Source organism: Brassica napus, unplaced genomic scaffold (assembly GCF_020379485.1).
Source record: "Brassica napus cultivar Da-Ae unplaced genomic scaffold, Da-Ae ScsIHWf_797;HRSCAF=1143, whole genome shotgun sequence".
In the NCBI taxonomy this organism is placed as follows: Eukaryota; Viridiplantae; Streptophyta; class Magnoliopsida; order Brassicales; family Brassicaceae; genus Brassica; species Brassica napus.
This window is the reverse complement of record NW_026016844.1, coordinates 4,296-21,770: the sequence shown is the minus strand read 5'-3', so window position 1 is coordinate 21,770 and position 17,475 is coordinate 4,296. Positions and strand designations below refer to the sequence as shown.

General features: G+C 37.8%; 2 protein-coding genes and 2 pseudogenes across 2 annotated transcripts; 1 reads left to right on the top strand and 3 right to left on the bottom strand.

The window, feature by feature from the left end:
- Window positions 1-201: 201 nt before the first annotated feature.
- Window positions 202-2,890, bottom strand: LOC106426293. Its single transcript, XM_013867020.3, has 9 exons — window positions 2,592-2,890; window positions 2,314-2,501; window positions 1,780-2,055; window positions 1,614-1,672; window positions 1,492-1,528; window positions 1,336-1,407; window positions 1,100-1,250; window positions 823-1,005; window positions 202-736 (listed from the first exon to the last, which is right to left on the bottom strand). The coding sequence occupies exons 1-9, from the start codon at window positions 2,775-2,777 to the stop codon at window positions 353-355; spliced, it is 1,536 nt and encodes a 511-aa protein (XP_013722474.1). The 5' UTR covers window positions 2,778-2,890; the 3' UTR covers window positions 202-352.
- A 606-nt stretch (window positions 2,891-3,496) lies between these two features.
- LOC111203315 lies at window positions 3,497-5,225 on the top strand (annotated as a pseudogene).
- A 185-nt stretch (window positions 5,226-5,410) lies between these two features.
- On the bottom strand, window positions 5,411-6,134 carry LOC106426283 (protein CYSTEINE-RICH TRANSMEMBRANE MODULE 13). The gene is made up of 3 exons (XM_013867009.3): window positions 5,964-6,134; window positions 5,723-5,882; window positions 5,411-5,604 (listed from the first exon to the last, which is right to left on the bottom strand). The coding sequence occupies exons 1-3, from the start codon at window positions 6,007-6,009 to the stop codon at window positions 5,559-5,561; spliced, it is 252 nt and encodes an 83-aa protein (XP_013722463.1). The 5' UTR covers window positions 6,010-6,134; the 3' UTR covers window positions 5,411-5,558.
- Window positions 6,135-9,208: 3,074 nt separating this feature from the next.
- On the bottom strand, window positions 9,209-17,273 carry LOC111208106 (annotated as a pseudogene).
- Between the last annotated feature and the right edge of the window lie 202 nt (window positions 17,274-17,475).

Sequence of the window (17,475 nt, the reverse complement as noted above, 5' to 3'; positions counted from 1 at the left end):
TTTGTGTCTTTTCTGAATAAATAGTTCCGGCAGTAAAATTGACGGATAATTATTTTTTCGTAAATGGTTGTTTATTGACATTTTTGACTAGTTAATATTCGTGCATTCCCTACCAATTTTGTTAAAATTAAAATGTTGATTAGCCTTTGGTAGAGCTCAAATCGAAAATGCGTTGTTAGACGCAACCTTTGGCTGAATACGTAGACAAATACCTGTTGAGTAACACTTATTACAAATGTTTGATACAATGTCATATTTACATTTCTTAAAAATATATTGTATGTTTCATCCAGAAAGAAAAAATGTAAATACAAAACAAAATCTATAATGATATACATACACACATTCACCACTATATATTCACTTGTCTTACTTCTTCTTCGGAAGTTGGATGAATCGAAAACCAAGCAAAGCTCTTTCCTCTCTCTTGGTAAGCTCTAGCGAGGAAGAGCAGAACCGTAACCTTCATGATAAGAGAGAGAGCAAGCATGCACGCCCAGAGCCGATACATTGAAGCCCTAAAGGGTTTACACTGGTTAGAGACGATGCTCGATAACGTGTCTTTCACGTGAAGGCATTGCATTAGATTTTGAAGAGAAGGCAATATGTCCAGCATCCCCTGAGCTGAGTTGCTGTAAGCATAGACCTTTAGGTAAGCTGCTTCCGGGATGAATTTGCCGGTGATTCTGCAGGTTTCCGGTGGATCTTTGTCGTGGCATGTGAATCTTGAAAGAACCTAAAAATACAAAAAAGATCTTTAGTTCATTATGTGTCCTAAGAACACAAATTAACAGGAGTTGATTTGGACTTAAATAGACTTACATTTGGGAATTGGCCGATTGGAATGGCGCCGTTGGAGCAGCTTTGTGGTGTGTAGCTGTTGATCTGTTGTCCTAAAAACGGATCACATATCAGTCCAGACTCCGGCGGCGCCGACGATGATACAGTTCTACTCCGGTCAGTCAAGGCATAAGACCGCATTGAACTTGCTACTTTTGAGTTTAACTGAAAGAACAGAGAAAAAAACATAAAAGTCAAGAAACAGCGGATTTTATATTTTATTTTTTACCATTCTTGATTGATTTATATAAGTATATACCTCGGTGATGAAGTTACGGATCATTAAGCTGACTTCCATTAGGGTTTTGTCAGAATGAAGAGGATCCATGCAAGGAAAAATATTTGTCAGTGTACTGTTTTGTGGGTTTTGCACAAAGCCACTGAACGCTGAGCAAACGTCTTCTGCGAATCTGCGTTGAGTGAAAAAAAACTGAGGAGTTAGAGTCCGGACTCAGGAACAAGTTGGGGTTTGTCTTTAGGGTTTGATTAGCTTACGTGTGAAGGAAGAAATCGAAACCAGTTAGAGCCCAAGAAAGAGTTGTTAATATCCAACACAAGAATATCACCCTGATTAGTAAAAAAATTAGAAACATAATAAATAATCTTTACAATCCAATTTAACAAGAAATTATGTTTAGTTGGATGGCTTACATGATGAATCCAGGGTGCCAATGAAGCAAGATAGGAACTGTGATAGATGCAAGCAAAAAATCAAATAATTAGACACATAAAAATTTAAGACATAACTTGTAGTGGATGCTAAATGATCTTACCGAGGGCTAGAAGGAGAACGAATAAGTTGGTCGATGCAATCACAAGATGAGTTACATACCTGAGAAGACAAAAACATACAGACCAGAATAATGTTGGACTTTTGATACAGAGAGAAGATCAAAAAACAAAACATAAGAACTGAGGAGAGGAGAGACTATATATTACGAGATTTGGATGGCGAGATCAATGGTAGGACCGTTATGGTGAACAAAGCTTTGAATAAGCTGAGATCCTTTTTTGAGTCGATGGCTAGTGACATTGAGTAGATGAGTCGTTGTCTGATCGTAGGGAAGCAACAGGTACTGTATCCTCGTCAGCGACGTTATCACGGTACGTATGTTTCTGTCTACATCTTCTCCTGTTTTGTCTATGGTTTCTTTCATCTCCTCTGTTCTGGACTTCGAGCTTTGGTTGGCTGCTATCACTATCCCTGTCGCTGCCCTGTTTAAATTTTATCAAATCCAAGTGAGTGATATTATTTTTTATTTTTATTTTTATTTATTTTAATATCAGGAGGTTCATGACTAGGCCCGAAACCACATCATATAATATCAGTTTCGTTCCAGCGGTCACTCGAACTGAAAAAAATTTCGACGCAATGACCGGAGTCTTTTTCAGTTGAGCTAATGATCTCCGGTACTAAGTGAGTGAGCGACATTATGGATAGAGTAGAAGAAAGTGTTTATATATAAAGCTTACACTGAGAGTGACATGAAGAGAAGAAGAAGTAAGAAGAGAGGAAGATAGTAACGGTCAAGATATCGACGTTGCGTGGAAGAAACACGTCTTCTTTTGTTGAAGAAAGCTGCGTAAAGACCCAAGCATACGCCGGCAATAAGAAACGCTCCGGCGAAGGCGTAACCGTGGATTCCGGTAAAAAACGTAGCCTGACATGCCATTAAAATATTACTTTTAACTCTACGTTAATAAAAAGATTTACTACAAAAAACATGAGATGACGAAGAAGAGAGACTCACTGCCCAATAATGTTTGTCTTGAACGTTGAAACTTCCGTTGTAATACCTAAAGCTGTTAAGAGGGTCGCGTCTCTTAAACCGGTCATGATCTCCACCGTCCGGTAAACTGTGAACCGACAAAACCGGAGAAATCACGGCCGTTAAGAGGAGCTGAAACAGAACTCCGAGTATTCTTGGTTTTGTCATGATGATCGAAAATCATGTCACTAGTTTATTTTCACATATCCTTTTGGGGGATTAAAAGAGATTTATGAGACTACATTTGTTATAAATATTTGGTTATTGTATTGCCTTTCTTCTGGGTGTGTTTGACTTACTTACTAAGGTAAGGATAGCTTGTGGCCACATTGTTCTTTTTTTTTTTTTTTTGGGTGAAGGAAGGAGAGTGATTAGAGTAACGTATCTTAAGCCGTTTTTCCCTGCTTTCTATATTTGACTCGCTCTTCTTCTTTTGTTGGTTTTACGTTTTTCACTAAGAAAAAAAAAAAAAAAAAAGAGATCAAATATATACATACTTTACTAAAGCGTACGAAGTTATATACAATATTCGACATGCTCTTCACACGAAAGTGTTTTGACCATTTTACTAAATTTGGAAAACATCACCTTGATATTGTAATCCTATCAAGTGTCTTTATTAGACTATTTGCTGAATGTTTGCATGAGTGACTGATGGATCACATTTGTCTCACAACAATACAGTATAAATAAAATATATGCAATTTAAATCTAGAAAATTTTTAACCAAAAAAAATTACTTGATGGTAAGCTTTAAATAGTTGTAATAATTACTACATATGTTTAAAAAAAGAAAAGTCCCATAACCAAACGAGAATGCATTATCTAGAAATTACCTTAAAATACCAGAATGGAGGGGGACACTGCAGAGATAGACTTTATCATTGTATAATAACCCATTAAAGTGGGCCTAAAAGCCCATATGTAAACCCATCTAAACTACTCTCCATTACCGGCTGAAATGGAGCGTATAAGTGCAGCGCTTCCAATTCAAATCTTCTTTCTTCCGAACTTCTCTCTGCCCAATCAAATCTTTTTATTTGATTGATACTCTTCTCTTTCCTCTTTGTTGTTCAGACCGGTGGATACAGTGAAGACATGATTCCTACGGTTGGGTTCAACATGAGGAAAGTGACAAAAGAAAGTGTCACTATCAAACTCTGGGATCTCGGTGGTCAACCTCGCTTCCACATACAACCTTTGTGTCTCCAAAAGCGAGCTCCATGATCTGTTGAGCAAGACCTCGCTTAACGGCATCCCTCTTCTTGTCCTTGGTAACAAAATCGATAAGCCTGGAGCTCTCTCCAAAGATGACTTAACCGAGGAAATGTTAAGTCTCTTTTTAAACCTGAATGAAACACACAAACAAAAAAAAGACTTGGATTGTGTGAAGATGTTTTTCTTTGCAACAGGGGGCTCAATAGAGAAGTATGCTGCTTCATGATATCTTGCAAGAACTCTACCAACATTGATCAAGTCATTGATTGGCTTGTTAAGCACTCCAAGTCTGCTACCTTAAACACAACTCTCTCTCTCTCTCTTCTCTTCTCTCTCTCTCTCTCTCTCTCCTCTCTCTCTCTCTCTCTCTCTCTCTCTCTCTCTCTCTCTCTCTCTCTCTCTCTCGTTATTGATTGGCTTGTGATGTGTCTTTCTTCTTCTTCTTCTGTACATTAGATTTGATTGTTTTATGCAATGAGATTACACCTTCCTCCAAGTTTGGATTTTCAGTTTTATGAGTTCATTGCATATTTTAAAAGAACCTGATTAGTTGTAATTGAGATTATATTAGAAGTTGGGGGGTCTAGAAGTGTCATAAACTTTGAGAATGATGAAGAATATTCACTTTCAGTTTATGACATTCTCAAAGTTTGGGAAGAGAGTAGTAAGCAAAAAAAGATTTGAATTGCTTGTAAATTTTCTCAAAATCTACAATCTAGTAGTAATAGAAGAATACAACACAATCTGAATTCACTTTCTTATTCATCTCCTTCAAACCAGTTTGAAGATTACATAATCAGCAGCTAGAACAGCTACACAGCAAGGATCTGGCAAACTTGGGAAATGGAAGATCAACTTCGTCTCCAACTTAAAGGTATCACACTTTCTTGTATCAGTTATTGGCTCTCGATGGGTTATTGTAATCTCTATAGCTTTTGATGCAGCTAAGATGGAGTTAGCAGTTCTGACTTCTCTCCAACAGAGCTCATGTTAATAAGAATAAAAACAAGTGTTTTAAGCGTATGCTGAATGATTCTCAGGCTATACAAAAACCTTTTGTTGGTAGATTTTGGATTTTTTTTTATTTTTTTTTAATCTCTAGTTTAAGATTAGTCCACCATCAAACAACTGCTTTGAGAACTTTTCTCAATTTTGCTTCATCAGAAATAAGAATGGTTTTCATAGTGTGAATTGTTTACCAACTCATCATTCATTCAAAATGGTTCATTCTGTCTATTCTTCAGTTTGAACGTAACACCCATATGAATTGATGGCTCATCTACCGTGTAACTGCAGGCTAATAAGTCTTACTCGGACAACTTCAAATGGAAAAGGCAATCCTCAACCATTCAAGCAACCTTCCATTTCTCGATGATCACGAGGAGAAGATTCATTTGATCAAAAGACAAAAACTCTCTTGTTTCTTCATTATTTAGCATCTATGAGATTTTGTCTGAATGGATTGTTTTTTGTATGTTATAATAATATGATGTTGATGATGACAAACACCTCATCTAACACTTCTGATCATTTGCTGATCTACTTCTCAATAGTTTCGAATTCTTGTATATGAAAGAGAGATATGGTCATGGACGAGTCAATAATCCATAAGAATATAACAAAAAAATTCACAAGACAAAAAGAAGATAAAACAACAGAAGAGAGATATTTGAACAAGACAAAGACGGTCTTTACATGATGTAATAATGTAAATAGAATCGTCGACTGCGATCAGAAACAAGCATCCAAGAGACAGCAACAGCAGAGAGCAGCCAAACTGTGATTTACATATATATAAACAGAGCACAAACACATATTATTATTTGGATACTAAAACAAACAAAAGATCATTTTAATAAAAAAAAAAAAAAAAGATGGAGGGATCAAGAACATACCATCCTTCGAGCATACCGACTTGTTGCTTTTGCTGAGGAGGAGCTTGAGAGTATTGAGGTGGAGGATAACCTTGAGCAGGGTATCCCTGAGCATATCCCGGCGGCGGATAACCGGCGGGAGGATAACCAGTGGGAGGATAAGCGTCCTTAGGAGGATACCCTTTTCAGCAAGAATTCAAGAGAGAGCAAAGATTAAACCAGCAGAGACGATACAAACCGAACTAGAGAGAAGATCTATTACCTTGGGGAGGAGGAGCACCAACTGGATACTGTTGTTGATTATACATCTTTCTTCTTCTTTTGAGTTCTTTGAGCTTTTCTTCTTTCTTTTGTTCTCTCTCTTTCTTTCTTTCCTTTATATAGTATAAGTATATATATTATTTTGTCAAATTCAAACTTTCTTCTTCTTCGTTTCTATTTGATTAGTCATTTATTATAAAGAAAATTATTCTTAAGATGTCTTTCTTGCATCATAAAGATTTACGAATAAATTCCTTTGAAAGTTAGGTGATCTATCTGTTGTTGATACTTGACCTTACAACTTTTGTATTTTAGCTGGTAAATCTTAAAGTTAATATGTTTAAAAACCCAAAAAATTAAGCAATTTATCTTAAAAGCTGGTAAAATCTGAAAATATGTTAAAAACCAAAATACTAAGCAATTTATTATAAAAGATGGTAAAATCTGAAAGTTAATATTAACTATTTAAATCCTTGGCCTAGTGGTAAAGGGGTTCCAGCTAGAGCTTCCGTCATAGGTTCGATTCTCTTTGGTCACTCATAAATCTTTTAAAGGGCAAGAAAATCTGGATTTCTATGAATTTTTTGGTGATTAGTTTTTGGGCTTAGAAAACTTTTAGGATCATACCAAAGTTATCAAAAAAAACTTTATTTAAAACATGATTAATTTGTTGGCAGATTATGTTTGAACTTAAAATTATACTTTCCTCGTAATATAACAACAGCAAGAAAACAAATTAGATACGACCTCCTTTGGTTGAATAAGAAGATGGCTTTTATGATCCACCCACATGCTAGGGCAGGTTTCCTGTGACATCTACAATCTTACTATATACTATACTATTCGAATATTAATATCCATGAACAGTACAACCCATTGAGGACTATACGAGCATGTTTATTGCATATTTTTTAGATTGAGTTTTTTAGCGTAATATAAGATACGGTCTTTTACCGTTTAACTAAGAAAGTTTAAAAAACGTCTCTTAAATAAGAAATATAAGAGACAACTTTTAACTTTTTTTAGTTAAAAACTAAGAGAATGTATCTTATATTACGTTAAGAACCTAAACCTAAAAAGCCAACAATAAATATGCTCTAAGAAACAGTGCTCGTTGCATTGTCTACACACAAACATGATACACACAGCCTAAATAAAAGAACCAATTAACATCGTTACTACAAACATCGTGGTGATAACATCGACTAAAAGCTAAAACATTAGCAAAATCATCAAAGAAGAAAGTTTACTTTCACACTGTGGAGACTTTCGCAACGTATTGTTGTTTTCTCACAAAAAAACATTACACATTAGCTTATTACTGATTTCAGTTTACGTTCAGGATGTTTTAGATAATCACAAATCATCGTTGATTCTCGGTATTCTAATTAGGCTACTACAGTCAAGCTAGGCCCATTCCTCTACAGTTTCATATGGATATTACACTTTCTTATTTGGCCCATCTGTTATTGATTTTATGTGTGCGTCCAGAGCCGTCTCAATTTTTTTTTGGACCTGTTCAAAAAGTATTAATGATATATTTAAAATATAATGAAATAGTTTTAGAAATTAATAGTTATATTTATGTATGTTTAACAATTTTTTTATAAATTATAAACTAGTCAATACTATATCAAATTTTAAAGTTTTAAACTATAATTTATGTATATATTGTTAAAAAATTCTTACTTTTTTTTATTTTTATGCTCGGACCCTGTTCGACCGCACCACTTACGCGTGCTATTAGACGGCCCTGTATGCGTCTATGTAGTTACGACTTGCATGCGATGCATTATGATTTGAAATACAGGTTTTTTTAATCAATTACTTTCATTTATCAACCCGAGAAACGAAAAACTGAACTGATGATTACAAACTTGATTCAAATAAAATTTTCCAATTCAAATATTACACACTAGCTTTGTTCCCCACCAAATCAACACGTTCGACTAGAGTGCCCGAAAATTCTTAGAAAATCATTAACCGTCTTCAACCGTCTATGATTATCATTAAAAAAATGAGGTTTATTTGGTTGCTTCGGATGCCGGTCTTTTCTTGTCATCGCTGGAGTAGCTTGTATGTAACAATCTCTTCAAGCTTGTTTTCATCACTGACATTAAGAACTGAAACAGAATTGCAACGTTAAACAATAATATTAGTACTTTAGTATTAACCTAAGGACGATTATTATTGAAACTAAAGATGATTGAGCCGTTAATTACCTTATCTCTAGTTTTATATTATTTTCCCACAAATTTCATCTATTAAATTATATATGGTCGGCTAATCGGTATTTTCCTGAAGAACCGGTGATTGCTTGCTGTTTATAACTTACATGGGAAAAATACTTACATGTTCGAGCTCTTTTTGCAAAAGAATATGTATGGACATTTAGAGCATCTGCATCACAGTATGCTGAGCGTCTCTTATGTGGAGGAGGCCCACGATTATTGAAAAAACTGTGTGTTAAGTAGGCAAAATAAGAGACGTCTGTTGTGTGTAGTTTGCACTGTTTGCGGGCTCTACCGACACATAACGGTCCGTGATTGGTGTATTTTATAAATTTTTTTTTAATCAGAAAAAATTTAAAAATTTTTTAAAAAATAAAATAAAATAAGAAACCCTTAATCCCCTTTAAGGATAAAGATGCTCTTAGGTTTCCTCAAATTAAACATAATTTAAAGACATTAAACTGATCTCTAAAGGTCGAAAGATGATTCAACTTTTGAAGGCTGATCGGTCTGTAAGACTCCGATTACATTGCGTCTAGTTAACCGAACCATATTGAATTATGCATCAGTCATTGGCATATTGACTTCTTTAACTATGATTGAGAAAAGAGGCCCGACCAAATGAGCTGCCTAACAAATTTTTTAAGCAACCAAATATGATTACAAATTAATATATTCATAACTATGATCATTTGTCTTTCGTTTAGAAACTTTTTAAGCGCCTATCATTTGGTTAGAGGAACGGTAGTTAACGACTAAACATCTTAATTTATGATTGGTTGTATGGATGATTTATGGTATTACGTAAAATCAAATTAGGTTGAACACAAACAACAATATCCATGGGTACAACAAACTGTCGGTTTGCATATAATTTTGAAAGTGAGTGTATCTTACAAGTTATGCATTGTATAAACAGGGGAATAAATCAATTAATAATGTTTGCGATTTTGAATCTGCAAGTGATTTTTCATATTAATAAGCTTTTAAATCTCGAATATATTGAACGTTAGGACAGCTAAAGTTCTTTAACATATTTTGAATCTTCATTAAAGCATATATAACACTAATAACATCGCTTTACATAAAACTTTAATGTCAATGTTGTCGGATAGCTTCAAGGAATATCTACGCTTTTAAAGTCTCATGAGGGTCCAAGTTCCGGAATGCTGTGTAAAGCTGGCCTCCAGCCACCTCCACCTCTTCCTCCGCTTTGGCTCCGCCTTATAATAAACCCATCTACACCGTCTTCTCCGGCGACCTATATTATAATGCTCTATTCTACACGTTACATAATACGGTCCTGACTGATATTATGAGAGCATGGACATGCACTTACCGTATCGTTGCCCACATTTTCACTCGGATCAGATTGACGGTTGATCCGACCCGTTTCTTGACCCGTCTTCTGCTTGTGTTTCTTCCTCTTCTTCAGCTCGAGTCCTCCTCCTTCTTTCATTAGCTTCCCAAGCTTCACACACTTCTTCGTCGCAAACTCATTCAAAACCTCTGTTTATAAAAAACCCATTCACATTTTTTTCAATAAAAATAATATTTTCTATATTTTAAAAAACAAAACAGCGGGAGTTGAATGCATACCCTCAAAGCTGACGAGACGATAAACATGTCCGATGAGTAAAGTGTTGTTGGATCCATTAATAGCCTTTAGGCTTTAATGAAATATGTGAAAAGCAAATGACTTGGGCCTGTGTGATCAACAGCCCAAAGTATCATCATTTATGATGTAAGGAGACTTGTCCCACATCGCTTAGAGGAAGAGAAGTTGAGCAATATATATATGTTCACTTACCATGAAAGCTTAAACAGCTTGGAGAGAGAAGAAAGCTCCCCACGCGCGCGCCGCCGCCGCCGTCCGGCCGGCTCGGCTCGGCTCGGCTCGGCGTGGGCTTGGGCTTGGGCTTGGGCTTGGGTGGAGGGCCTTTGGCCCGATAAGAAGTATTTTTTTTGGACCAAGTTAAGCTCAACGCATACAATTTTATTTAAAACGACAAGTAGTTTGTCTAGAAAATAAAAACGCCATGCATGTTATCCTCTCGAAATTTTTAAACGAGATAAGAGAGAGTCTTGAAGAAGAAGTTTCGGAACTCAACTTCCCTCGATCTCCGCGAGATTCTCGCCCACGTGCAGCAGCTGTTGCGGGAAGTGGGTCGTCTCCGTCTCTTTAAATATCATCTCTTCTCTTCCTTCATTTTTTAACCTTTTCTGAATCGAAATCCAACAGCAAAAATCCCTCTGCGTAAGTCTATATTGCGAGAGTGTTTCGTAGATTTTTAGTTCGATAGGGCGATCACGAGTGAGGCGTGATTCGTCTGCCATGGTTGTATCCTGGGACTCTATATTCGTACAGTCCCGTCTCACTAACGGAGCGAATATTTTGAGTTAAGGAAAGAGATCATATCTCGCCTCCATGTCTCGTTGCGAATACGATTTCTTATCGTTCTCGTATTCGTTTTCTATATTCGTCTATTTCCTTAACTCGCTTTTATTATATCGTTTACATCAGTCCGGTTTTCCGGCACTACAATCTTAACTCAAAATCGCTTTATGTCTAAAGCTCGAATCGGGTTGAAAAACGATTTATAAAACGGGTTTTGGAACCGTGTTTGCGATTTGCTTTCTAGCACTTCCGCGAAACGTTTATTCTTATTTTATAACGATGTTTGCGATTTGCTATACGCTTATCCGCGAAACGTTTTCTGTTATTCTAAAAACGTGTTTGCGATTTGCTTTATAGTACTTCCGCGAAACGTTTCTGTTTTATTTCATTACGATTTGCGGATGTGCTTTTAGCATTTTTCGCAAACGTTTTTGATACATCTTCAAAACGTTCTATAATGAATCGTTTCAAGACCGCTTTCTTAAGCGAGTTTGTGAAACATTCTAAGTCTATAAAAATGATTTCTGCGAACGCTTTTAAGCGAGTTTGCAAAACGTTTTTTCAAGACTTATATCGATATGATTTGGTTCAAACACCAAAAATGAACATCGATTTTAGACTATTATTTTCTTTAAAATAATATGTTATTTGTTGAATGGAGTACTAATCCGTTTTTCATGTTTTCTCTACAGAAAAATGACAAACGATAACGACACCCCCACTCCATGGACACCTCGGATGTCATTCAGACTCCACTCAACGCTGCAGCAACTGGCGTGACAACCGCTGGAAACATCACAGCGTCAACCACTGCAGCAACAACGAGCACTATCCTCCCTGCGGGGAATGCTGCTGATGAAACCACTCGCCGTAGCCTATTCGGTGCTGGTCTTTATCAGACGGGTTCAATTTCAGCAACTGCAAGTGGTCCGGTGGCAGTTCAAACTCCTCCGGCTGTCCCTAGTGTGTTCACTCAAGGACTGATGCCAAACAATTTGATGGCAAAGGCTTCAAAACGTGGCAGAAGAAGATGTTGTTCTTCCTGACAACGATGAAGCTGGACAAGTTCATCCAGGAGGACAAGCCCCTTATGCCTTACGGGATTGATGATGTTCACAGTCTCGCAACTGTTGACATATGGGTGCATTCCGACTTCATCTGCAAAGGCTACATTTTGGGTCGCCTCATTGACCCATTGTACCGTGTCTACTGTGAGATCCCCACGGCGAAAGAGCTATGGAGATCACTGGACAAGAAGTACAGAGGTGAGGACGCTGGCTGCCAGAAGTATGTGGTCTCAAAATTCCACGACTTCAAAATGGTGGATTCAAAACCCATCATGGATCAGGTGGAAGCGCTTCAGCTCATTTGCCATGAAATCGCTGCTGAAGGAATGTCCATCTGCGAGACATTCACAACTCTCAGCTTCATTGAAAAGCTTCCTCCAAGCTATGCGGATTTCAAGAACTACTTGAAGCACAAGAAGAAGAAGATGGGGCTCGAGGAGCTCATCATGAGGCTTCAGATGGAATCCAGAAACCGAACTGCTGACAAGGTCACTGCTAAGGAGCACAGTGTCAACATGGCTGAGCACAAAGGCAAAGGAAAGGCACACGCCTATTCTCCTGCCAAGCCTTCCAAAACTGCTGCAGCCTTGAAGGCTTCTGGAAAAAACTTCAAGAACAAAGGTATTGAGATCAATGCGAATGTGGAGAAGTTCAAGGGGAAATGTCACTACTGCCACAAAGTGGGGCACAAGACTGTTGAGTGTCGCAAAAAGATCAAGGATGAGAAGGCTCAGGCAAATCTCACTGAGGAGGATCTCGTTGCTGTGGTGACTGAAGCCAACATGGTTGAAAGCAACAACCCCAAGGAATGGTGGTATGACACTGGTGCAACCACCCACATTTGCACCGATAGGGCGATGTTCAGCACCTATCAGAAAAGCAAGACTGAGGAGAAGCTCAAGATGGGAAACACTGCAGTCTCCAAGATTGAAGGACGCGGCAATGTGATTTTGAAGATGACATCTGGACGTGAGGTCACTCTGACGAATGTGAAGCATGTGCCTGACATGAGGAAGAACCTGGTCTCGGGAACCTTGCTCAGCAAGAATGGATTCGCCACAAGTTTTGAGGCGGACAAGCTCGTGATTAGGAAGAATGGGATGTATTTGGGAAGGGGTATGTTAAGGGTGGACTTGTCAAGTTGAATGTAATGACAGTCACTCCAAAAGTTGTAGCTCCAAAAGTTTCAATGAATAAGAAAGAGCCAGTTGCTTATTTGGTTGAGTCTTTTAATATATGGCATGAAAGATTAGGCCATGTAAACTACAAATCTATACAAAGATTAATGAATTTAAATCTAATTCCTAAATGCAAAACAAGTAAACAAAAATGTGAAGTATGCGTACAGGCTAAGCTCACAAAAACGCCATCACCTCGTGTTGAAAGAACTAATAAACCTCTAGATTTAATTCACACCGATTTATGTGATTTAAAATACTTACAAACTAGAGGTGGTAAAAAGTACTTTGTGACCTTCATAGATGACTGCACAAAATATTGTTATGTTTATTTATTACATAGCAAAGATGAAACCTTAGAAAAATTTAAAGAATTTAAACTCGAGGTCGAAAATCAGCTTAAAACAACTATTAAAGTAGTTAGAAGCGACAGAGGAGGCGAGTATGATGGTCCATTCAATGCATTCTGTAAAGAACATGGAATAATCCATCAAACTACAGCTCCTTACTCACCAGAATCTAATGGAGTTGCTGAACGCAAAAATCGAACTCTAAAAGAGATGATGAATGCTATGTTGCAGGAATCTGGGTTACCCCAGAACATGTGGGGGGAAGCGTTGCTTACCACTAATTATATCCTCAACAAAATTCCACACAAAGTAACTGGCAAAACTCCATATGAATTATGGAAAGGTAATTTACCTTCGTATAAATACCTCAAAGTGTGGGGTGCCTGGCAAAAGTTGCGGTACCACCACCAAAGAAGGTCACTATTGGACCTAAAACAGTGGATTGCATCTTCATCGGATATGCACATAACAGTAATGCTTATCGATTTCTGGTACATAAATCTGAAATATCAGACATTCATGAAAATACAGTCATGGAATCAAGAAATGCATCTTTCTTCGAAAATATTTTTCCATATAAGGAAAAACAAGGTTCAAAACGAACTCGAGAAGAAAGAGACAATGACAAGAACTCAGAAACTGAGACAAACGTCGAGATTTCTATAAATGATATTTCAGAAAATGAAGAAAAAGATGAACCTCGAAGAAGCAAAAGAGCTCGAAAGGAAAAATCTTTTGGAGAAGATTTCCTAATGGCATTTTTAGTAGAAAATGTTCCAAAAACTTTGGCAGAAGCCATGGCTTCACCAGAAGCTCCATTTTGGAACGAAGCTGTCAGGAGTGAATTTGATTCGATCATGCAAAATTATACGTATTACATAACGGATTTACCACCTGGCTGCAAAGCATTAGGGAATAAATGGATAATGACACGAAAACCTGGTGGAAAATACAAGTCTAGGCTTGTAGTTCAAGGATTCCGACAAAAGGAAGGCCTTGACTATTTTGATACATATTCTCCAGTGACGAGAATAACATCAATAAGACTGATGATAGCAATCGCAGCCTTAAGAGACTTAGAAATCCATCAAATGGATGTAAAAACTGCTTTTCTAAATGGTGATTTAGAAGAGGAAATTTACATGAAACAACCTGAAGGTTTTGTCATTCCCGGACAGGAAGACAAAGTATGTCGACTTGTAAAGTCACTTTATGGGCTTAAACAAGCTCCTAAACAATGGCACGAAAAATTTGACAATACAATGATGTCAAATGGTTTCAAAATAAATGAATGTGACAAATGCATATACTACAAAACTACCAAAAATGCGTATGTTTTGCTATGTCTATATGTAGATGATATGCTCATTATTGGAAGCAATAAAGACATTATCAATCAAACAAAGAACATGCTCAAAGGGACATTTGAGATGAAAGACTTGGGATTAGTAGATGTAATTCTCGGGGTTAAAGTCACAAGAAATTCAAACGGAATTATCTTAACCCAATCTCATTATGCTCAAACAATATTAGAGAGATTTAAAAATTACTCTAATAGTACGGCAAAAACTCCGTTAGATCCCCAAATGCACTTGACAAAGAATTCAGGTGAAGCGGTTTCACAAAACGAGTATGCACGTGTGATCGGAAGTCTCATGTACTTGACAAATTGTACTAGACCAGATCTGGCGCATGCAGTAAACGTACTTAGTCGATATACAAGTAATCCAGGTCATACACACTGGAAAGCTATAACGAGGGTACTCAATTACTTGCGCTACACCAAAGATTTTGGGCTTCACTATGGTAAAGAACCAGCAGTTTTAGAAGGATACAGTGATGCTAACTGGATATCAGATTCTAAAAACTCAAAATCCACGAGTGGATATGTCTTTACACTAGGAGGAGCAGCAATATCATGGAAATCTACCAAACAAACAGTGTTAGCCAGATCAACCATGGAATCTGAGTTCATAGCCTTAGACAAAGCAGCAGAAGAAGCTGAATGGCTTAGAAATTTTTTGGAAGATATTCCTATGTGGGAGAAACCTGTGCCAGCTATACGCATACATTGTGATAGTCAATCAGCAATAGCTCGGGCTCAGAATAATCTCTACAATGGTAAATCTCGTCACATCAGAAGACGACATAAAACCATTAGACAACTTATCTCAACTGGTGTAATCACAATAGACTACATCAAATCGGCTGACAACCTAGCGGATCCATTTACTAAAGGTTTGCCACGAGATGTTGTTGCTAAATCATCAAAAGGAATGGGTTTAAAGCCTATAACGAATGAGGATGCTTGACTGCAACCCTACCTATCATGACTGGAGATCCCAAGACGTAGGTTCAAAGGGAAAACAAAATCAAACAGAATCTAACCAAAGCACTTGAGACAAAGTAGTCTCTTCCCAGCTCCTAAGATGATAAAAGTGCTAACAAATGTGTGAAGGATAAGCATAAGCTTTTAATGATTCCATAGCTTCTAAGCGGAGTATTACTCAATACTTTTCATGGTCAATCACCTAATGAGTGTGAAATGGGGCCGTTTCTAGGAGAATGAATGCAAGGCTATATTCTCTAAGTTCACTCATGAAAACCAGGAATAGTTCAGGGCCACAATGAACACAATAGAGAACTAAGTTCTACGAGAAAATGAAGCTGCGTTATGCCTGTTGTCTCGGTCTACATAAAACACCGGTTGGTTCAAGACATCATGTTCACCTTCTGGTAAAGTAAACCCGACAGATATTAACTATGAGTGGTTCAAGGCTTAAAAATGCCACCAACTCAAACACAGTGAATTTTTCGCAAACACTCTCGATAAGTCTGTCTAGTCTAGTCAGATTAGAATAAGTATAGTTTTTTTAGAGTCTATCGAGTCTGCATTTAGTCTGCATATGTTTAGAAGAGTCATTTCTATTCATGTGGGGGATTGTTGGATCCATTAATAGCCTTTAGGCTTTAAAATGTGAAAAGCAAAGACTGGGCCTGGTGATCAACAGCCCAAAGTATCATCATTTATGATGTAAGGAGAACTTGTCCCACATCGCTGAGAGGAGAGAAGTGAGCAATATATATATGTTCATACATGAAAGCTTAAACAGCTTGGAGAGAGAAGAAAGCTCCCACGCGCGCCGCCGCGCCGTCCGCCGGCTCGGCTCGGCTCGGCTCGGCTCGGCGTGGGCGTGGGCTGGGCTTGGGCTGGGCTTGGGCTGGGCTTGGGCTTGGGCTTGGGCTTGGGTGGAGGGCCTTTGGCCCGATAAGAAGTATTTTTTGGACCAAGTTAAGCTCAACGTTTTGCCATTTATTTCGGGAAAAAACAGCATACAATTTTATTTAAAACGACAAGTAGTTTGTCTAAAAATAAAAACGTCATGCATGTTATCCTCTCGAAATTTTAAACGAGATAAGAGAGAGTCTTGAGGAAGAAGTTTCGGAACTCAACTTCCCTCGATCTCCGCGAGATCTCGCCCACGTGCAGCAGCTGTTGCGGGAAGTGGGTCGTCTCCGTCTCTTTAAATATCATCTCTTCCTTCCTTCATTTTTTAACCTTTTTCTGATCGAAATCCAACAGCAAAATCCCTCTGCGTAAGTCTATTATTGCGAGAGTGTTTCGTAGATTTTTAGTTCGATAGGGCGATCACGAGTGAGGCGTGATTCGTCTGCCATGGTTTATCCTGGGACTCTATATTCGTACAGTCCCGTCTCACTAACGGAGCGAATATTTTGAGTTAAGGAAAGAGATCATATCTCGCCTCCATGTCTCTTTGCGAATACGGTTTCTTATCGTTCTCGTATTCGTTTTTATATTCGTCTATTTCCTTAACTTCGCTTTTATTATATCGTTACATCAGTCCGGTTTCCGGCACTACAATGTCATCTGGCGAAGGAGTTGAGCTGTTCAGGGAGATCCTTTCTCGTCCTCAATGTCGTGATGTCACTACCACCCGCAACGTAATGGACCAGGATGGATTTCATGAGTCGCTTGCGGTCACCGACCAGTAAATCCTCTAAACCTTGTTCTCCGAAGGGGTGATGGATCAAACCGTCGCGCCTCCGCCGCTTGACAGTTCCCCATTTTAAAATTTTCGTTGATATGTGAAAAAAAGAAAGAACAAAAGAATTTTGATGTTTTTTTGGTTGGGTTCTTGTCTGAAACTGAAGTATATAAAGAGAATATGTTAACAAAAGATGTCGATGGAGATTAAACGATGAGGTTAATAAATACAGAGGTTGGGGGTGGTCAATCTATTTTCCATATTTAATGTTAATGACAGATG

Coding starts and splice junctions, on each gene's coding strand:
- LOC106426293 (XM_013867020.3), bottom strand. CDS start 2,777: ATGACAAAACCAAGAATACTCGGAGTTCTGTTTCAGCTCCTCTTAACG. Junction 2,056..2,313: donor CTCTTCATGTCACTCTCAGT/GTAAGCTTTATA, acceptor AAATTTAAACAG/GGCAGCGACAGGGATAGTGA. Junction 1,408..1,491: donor TGGCACCCTGGATTCATCAT/GTAAGCCATCCA, acceptor TTTACTAATCAG/GGTGATATTCTTGTGTTGGA.
- LOC106426283 (XM_013867009.3), bottom strand. CDS start 6,009: ATGTATAATCAACAACAGTATCCAGTTGGTGCTCCTCCTCCCCAAG. Junction 5,883..5,963: donor TGGTGCTCCTCCTCCCCAAG/GTAATAGATCTT, acceptor CTTGCTGAAAAG/GGTATCCTCCTAAGGACGCT. Junction 5,605..5,722: donor GTCGGTATGCTCGAAGGATG/GTATGTTCTTGA, acceptor TGTAAATCACAG/TTTGGCTGCTCTCTGCTGTT.